Source organism: Acipenser ruthenus, chromosome 14 (genome assembly GCF_902713425.1).
Source record: "Acipenser ruthenus chromosome 14, fAciRut3.2 maternal haplotype, whole genome shotgun sequence".
NCBI classification, from domain to species: domain Eukaryota; kingdom Metazoa; phylum Chordata; class Actinopteri; order Acipenseriformes; family Acipenseridae; genus Acipenser; species Acipenser ruthenus.
In genome coordinates this window covers 27825223-27832596 of record NC_081202.1, presented here as the reverse complement: position 1 = coordinate 27832596, position 7374 = coordinate 27825223, and the positions used below count along the sequence as shown (strand labels likewise).

Below are 7374 nucleotides of genomic sequence, written 5' to 3'. Positions count from 1 at the left end.
ATTAAGCATTGGAGTGACCCTTACTGATGCTCAGAGAGGAATGCGGAGCTATACACAGTATAAGATAGATTGCTTAGCTTATCTTGTCAAATTTATCAAAATATCCTGAGCAAACATGACACAAGGTATGCACTTAGGAATGTGTTCAGTGCTCTTCCAGCCTTCCAACTTCCAAGAAACTATTTTAATAAAAAAAAAATTAAAAAAACTATTTTAATGTCTTACTACAGAAGAAAAAATCCTTGGTAAATTGCAAAGTAAATTATTTGCAGTAAAGGTATGTTTTATTTTAATTTCCTTACTTTTTTTTTGTGTGTGTGGATAAGAAATCCAGTAAACATATCATTCATTTCCCAGCAATGGCGTCATTTCAGAAATATTCTGGGGCGGGGGGGTCAAGGTTGAGTCAGCATTGATTATTCTCTGTCCCAAACAGCATCATGCGAAAAAAACAGCAGTAATGGACCTTGTTTACAACAAGATAGTGTGCTGAGTTCTTATTCTTAAAATAAATTATACTTATATATATTTTCAAAGAAAATCTGAATTTAAAGAATTTATAAGAACAGCCCTACACATGATCATAAATCTTGTTTTCAAATCTCTGATACTTTTTCTTTAGACTAGAGCATAGATGTATAAATAATTTTACCTTGGCATAAGAAATATTAATAGTTTCTTCCATAAGTGAATCCCTTGCTGTCTCGCTCTCATTTCATTTCTTCCTTTTTCCACCTGCTGTGGCAAACATATCTGATAGTTTTCTTTGACTCATCATGACATCAATAATATTCTATTATTATAGAAATAATAGAATGCAATGTAATCCCGTGTTGTCGATATAATCACTGGACAGCAGTGTCTGGAGGGTCAAAAAGTGGATGACATATTTGAGCTTATAGACCAATGAAGTCTGTGGGGTGGGGGTGGGGGTGGGGGTGGGGAGGTATCACCTCTGTTTCCCAGCTACCCTAACAGATTCCAAATACTGTTTCACAGTTGGTAGACAACGCAACCCAAGGATGATAATTGACTTACCTTTCCAGGGGACCACTTGACCAAACATAAAAAAATACAATATTCAAGAGCTCATCTAAACCCTTCCAAACTATTTATTTGTTGAGCTTTGTTGAAAATGGGGCCATACATATTTCTTCCTTAGCTAATCCATTACAATGAGGTGGAAGCTTGTTATCAAGCACATTTTGTTTCCTGCATAGGGTTTAGAAAATAACACTAGCAAGGTGTTTCCAAACAGGCTTGAGAAACAGCAGGGAGTCTGAAAGCCTAGTGCTAGCATTAAACCTGGGCAACACCTACCAAAACCGGTATTTCATGTGGTGTTCTAAACAGGTTTGTTTTATGCTACCAGCATGATCTGAATCTTGCCATGGATACCTTTGTAAACTCCAGTTTTTGAATATGTGCGAGGTACTCAAAGCCTTAGGAAGGTCATCACTCAACACTAACTTTTTTATGTGTTTAAGTTACATGCATACAAGATCCTGTTTATCCAGTGAGAAATCCTTTATATACAGAATCACACCTTTAGTGGAAATGAGAGCAAGACTTTGTATGTGCTCTAAAAGCTGTTTTAATTTGGCAACAACATTGTCAGAATTCACTGGCATTAAAACAATTCTGTTTTTCAGAATCATTTCTGTTTTCGTTTGTCTACTTTTAAAAAACAAAACAAACAACTTAATTAAAACTAAAATACCAAAGTTAAATCTGTTAGTTATTTATTTTGTAAATATAAAAAAAGAATGTGTTTGTGCCTAATAAAAAATGGCAAATGTGTTTCTTTTAAAATAGTGTTCTAGAAATTACTGTACTATATGCATGTACTACTTTTATTTGAAAATATAACTTGCTTGGGTTAAATAACATCAATTAATTTAATTTTAAAATTGGCTGTGGAACTCTTGGTATTTATTAAACAAAAAAAAAAAACAAAAAAACACACATTTGGTATTTCATAATAACACCCCCAAATGAAGAAACAACTGTCAAAAGTACAGTTCTGAATAGACAAAATAGCTGTTTATTAATAATTTAAATGTGTACATTCTTAAGATAAATCCAGACTCCCACTTTCTACCAACAATAGGATAGTGTAGGGGGAGGGGGTCACTCTCTCATTGACCATCTCTACAAGTGCAGTAAAAACAGATGTCTATTTGTCTCTCTTTTCTTTACCATGGACTATTGCATTGTGTGATTAAAGTTCCCTGAAGATGACTGACACAGAGGTAATGCATCTCTGTTTATGTGTGCGTATAATTATATTATATACATACACACACACAAACATATATATAGCTCCCACCAGAATATTAAAAACAAACAAAAGATCAGCCACTTGCACAGAAACAAACTCCACTTGCTTTAACCCTCCTCGATTCCACCTTCCACTGGCAGGCCAAAATTCCTCACTTAAAAAGCAACAACTATCATATAGAGGATCAACTATGCTATATTCCATGCAATACAGTGCATTATGATCATATTAACATAGGTCACTATTAACACAAATCACCCATAACTTACTAACATTAAAATAGAGTACAATTCTTCTTTCTATACACCATGGTGACACATTAAGAGGAACACACCTATCTCTGTGTTTAGGCTTGTAGGGGGCACTGTAAAAAAAATCATAGGAAGGTTAAGGGCATATGCACTTCTATGTACAGAGCTAAAGGCATAAAGCAAGTGGTTCTAATTTGTTTTTATGAAAGCAAAAGAAAGGCCTATAGATTTAACCCATACATTAAGCATCAGAACTAGAGAATGGTCAGACTCAACCAAAATGCAAATATACAATTCATATTTGGCATATTAAAACAATTATATAAAGATTATTACTTGGGATGCATACATGGAAAACTATCAGTACCCACCGATTTACAGTTGTGGTTTTTTTTTTTTTTCAGATACAAGAGAGCAAGGCTGCACTATTAAGAGATATTTATTTTACAATTTATATAATAGATGGTTTAAAAACACAGACTTCTCCACAAAAAGCAGGGGAATATCAAAACCTGCTGTAATTCAGTAAGATACCCCCCACTTATAGCCAGTCTTCACGGAAGACTATTATATATATTACAAAATAAATAAAACAAACATGTATATATAAGCTGCTATACACCCAAAGCTAAAATCAGCCTGTAGGCGCAAGTGCTTGTAAAAAGTCCAGTTCAACCAACCACATCTCTTTGGAATTCTTGGTTTTCCAGTCTACTGCCCACATGCAACTGTGCACCTTGTCTCTCTTAACCTTTAGAATAATTAAATGTCTCAGTTCAAAAGAGACAGACAGAAAAAGAAAAAGAAAGGAGAGTTATGGCCCTCCCTCTCTGCTACAGCTGCTTCCATAGATTAGTCTCCCACGTCTTCAGTAAGCACATCCGACAGCTGTTAGTTCAGACCAGTTCCGTCAATCTTGTCAAAAGGTTCTTGACAAAAGACAAAAAAATATTTCCAGAGCAGTCACCGGCAGGTCAGGGCTGACTGTGCTCACGTGGACTCGAGAGGGTCGAGCTGGAAAACGTTGTGGTTGGTGGGAGTAGTGAAGTAGAGAGGCTGGGTAGTGATTCGGTTATCACAAGGACTGTTCAATCCGAGGGTCCTCTCAAAGTCCAGCAGCTGGCCCATGAAATTGAAGTTAGGGGAAATGTTAGACTTCTTCATCTTTACTATATCATAGGCGTCATTCATGGACAGGTTTAGCTTCTGCATCAGGTATGCCACGGTCACTGTAACGGAACGGCTGATCCCAGCTAAGCAGTGGACTAAAACACCACACTTCTTGCTGCGTGCTTCATCTTAAAGACAAAAATGTGAATAACAAAATTAGGTTTGAGTTCTCTATGCTATTAGCAAATCGGGCATAGCAAGCAAAATGTTAACCAGGGCACAGTGGTGTGAACTTTCAGTGTTCAACAAGTACATTGCACAAGAACATGTTTGCTTTTGTAACTTTAATTACACAGATGCACTTTGCAGTTGAGGGGATAAGGAGAGGAAGCTTGACAGATTGTTTATTTTTGACAAGCTTAATACTACACTAGCTCTAATGGTGGGCATCGATTGTTCAAAATAATTACTGTAGTTTCTCTAGCTCATAGAAGACAAAAAAGCCCTCAATCAGCACGCCTGCATATGAATGAGGAAGAAATTATGCAATATGGTATTGAATTTCTCCAACAGGAACAAACTGGACTATGAACGTCTATTAAATTACTCTTCCAACTACTGATCCACTTACAATGGTGCCATTCAGGCGTTTTAGAGAGTAAGGGGAAGTCATGGGGGCGGCCCATTAAGAGCAACAGGATGTCAACATTCCCTGAAAATGGGCTCCTTTGTAAATGGAAATGCATTACAATGCCCTAGATTAGTTTCTCTGTGGCTTCCAGAAGAAATCCTTTCCTGCTGGGCTCACATTACAAACCCCCTTCCCTTGCAATGCAACCCTTGGTATTATAATTCCATTAACCTTGGCTGAGAACCCAAAGGAGTACAAATGGTGTTGCAACATGCAGCTAAACTGCTGTATTGCGTACAGTTTAAATATTTGTTGGGTATATAGTTAGTTGATCTCATTAAAATAAAAAGACAAATTACTCGTTTTAAAAACATGCACTTTAAATATTTTTTAAGTGTATGACCTGCCAAAGTTATGTTGCATATTTATGGATTGTGGAAGGTGAATCCAGATATCTGTGTACATACTGTACATGATGTGTTTTCCCAAACGTCACATTTTTCTGAAAGAAGCAACTTCAGTTTCTCTGTTAACACTTGAACAGCAAACTTACCAATAAAGCCGATTGCCTCGGGAAAGAATTGAGAGAGGTTCTGGCTCCAGTGATCGGAGATGGGGATCTGCTTGTACTTGAACTCCCCAGCATTCTCAAACAGGTTCGGGAGATTCGGGGTCACATTCAGGATGTACTTAATGCCATATTCTTCCAAAATGTCTAGGTTGGTGGAGTCTTTGGCACATCCCAGGTAGAGGTGAGGCAGGATTTCAACAGGGAAAGAAGGCTGGGTATTGGACAAGGGGCTGCCATCAGAGTCGGTGGCACTGTGGGGGTCCCGGTCAACATCTGATTCGATATCGGAAGAGTCAGAGCTGATTCTGAGCCCCCCTAACCCGAGCACTGGCGTTGTGGGCGAGCTGCTGCTGCTGCAGGAGCTGTCCAGATTAGTTTCGCAGTGTGCAGGAAACTCTGCTTGAAATGTATTAAATCCGCCTGCAAATAAAAAAGAGAAAAGCAAGATAAATACAATGATCAAATTTAATTATTATCAAATTAATTATCAAATTTAATTATTTCCAATGCAATCGTCTTAAATGCATCATTATTATTATTTAACAAAAAGTTAAATATCTAGCGAAAACAATACCATGACTTGATTTAATTCCGAAAAATAAAATTACAAGCACTTAACACAGGAAATGTGAAATTCGAAAGTGACACATTGGCCATAACAGTAATACAATTACATTGCCATAACATAACGTTAAGCAGAATCCACGGGCGCCTACCCTTGAAATCCCCAGCCGCATAATTGCAACCACCAACTACTGTGTGGTGCATGCATGCAGCATGCCTTCCTGCACTACAGGGAGCGTTATATAATATAACGGTTTGTTCCTTACCTTCCAAGTAAAAAGCCCTGTAGCCTTCATCCTTCATTCTCCTCAACAGGAGCCCCAGCACGGAGTCCCCGTCCACGTTCTCATTCCACTCGCTGCTGTACTCATCGTAAAGCACGATTGTGTCTGTCCTACACCTTCGGACAAATTTCTCCTTGTCCTCCCCGTTAGCTAACAGCGACTTGATAGGCAGGTTGCCCTTCTTGAGTCGCCGAAGCATGAGGCTGGGGATAGCCACGTTTATGGCTGCCTCGACATGCGAGGACTCGTAGAGCTCCTGGGCTCGGCAGTCCATTACCAGCAGACTGTCGTTGCCTGTCTGGAGCTGCTCTTTCAGCCAACCCACGGTCTTGCTCATCGTTTTTATTACCGAATTGAAATTAACGGGTCTGAGTTTATCTAGCATTAGTAAAAATTACTTTGGAGGCGATAGAGAAGAATTAATGTATACCGGTGACCAATACACACACTACTTATTATACTGGAGCATTTTAACGATATGTGCGCCTGAATCTACAAAAAATCGATTCCAAATTAAATTAAACAATAATAATAATAATAATAATAATAATAATAATAATAATAATAATAATAAACAATAATAACAATAATAATAATAAATAATCTGGAAAAAATAAAGTGTGGGCCTTAGACTGCAGACACTAGTGCCCCACACTACAGCTCATACGTGCCAGTGCAGTTATCAATGAATCATTGACTGTATGTGGCAGTTCCTAGTAGTATGCGGCTTGCCGATGTGTCTTCCAGTTGCACAATGTTTTCGCATTCAAAGCAAAAAAGAAAATCCGAAAGCGGAGTTGCAAATATCTTCAATCTTTAATCTGTACAACCTTGCGAGTTTGCAGTTTCTGCAAATGTTTTCGAGAAGTTTGTAAATTAATTTAAAGTCTCGGTTTGACAGACGCATCTGTGTCCTTTTCAACACGCTCCTAGCCGCGGCAAGCTCTTGAATGGATACAAACTCGAAGCGTCTCAATGTATACATTATGTCGGCCAGCCAATGAGAGCACATCGAGCTCTGGTTGCCTTGGAGACGGGGCCGGATGGAACAGACTGTGTTGATGAATTGCTAATGAGTTTGTCATTCACAAAAACGGAAAGGAATTTCCGCTCTGGATCAGCCGAGTGCAAACAAACAGTAACAGCAGTGCCACTGCAGGAGAAGAGGAAGAGGGAGGAGGGCACAGATTATTATGATTATTTATTTTTTTGTTGGGGGATCCTTCCTTGTTCTCAAGTTTCCCTTTGGTTAAATTCAGTGACACAGCAACGCCAATTTATACACACGCACTACAAGCCAAAAATTAGCAGCAATACAATAAATATTGTGAAGAGTCTAGGTATTTTTGCAACACATAAGACATGACACTCGCTCTAACTAACACTGATTGCAACGGTATGTAAGTGAATGAAAACGCAGGTAAGCCAATAAAGAGCTAAATAATAATAATAATAATAATAATAATAATAATAATAATAATAATAATAATAATAATACACTATAACATTGCAAAACATTGATAGTAATATAGACCGGTAATTAAGGCAAAAAACAATTCACTTATAAATGTTTAACGATAATCTGTAAATCTGAAGAAAAAAAGTTCATCAATCACACACTTCCACCAATGCGTATTGGTTCAAGTTTTCAGTTTATTTATTTATTTATTTATTTAATTAAA

The 7374-nt window shown here is 37.6% G+C and overlaps 1 protein-coding gene across 1 annotated transcript; it reads right to left on the bottom strand.

Moving 5' to 3' along the window:
* Window positions 1-2016: 2016 nt before the first annotated feature.
* On the bottom strand, window positions 2017-6657 carry LOC117419496 (dual specificity protein phosphatase 6). The gene is made up of 3 exons (XM_034032281.3): window positions 5675-6657; window positions 4827-5264; window positions 2017-3830 (listed from the first exon to the last, which is right to left on the bottom strand). The coding sequence occupies exons 1-3, from the start codon at window positions 6075-6077 to the stop codon at window positions 3523-3525; spliced, it is 1149 nt and encodes a 382-aa protein (XP_033888172.1). The 5' UTR covers window positions 6078-6657; the 3' UTR covers window positions 2017-3522.
* Window positions 6658-7374: the final 717 nt, after the last annotated feature.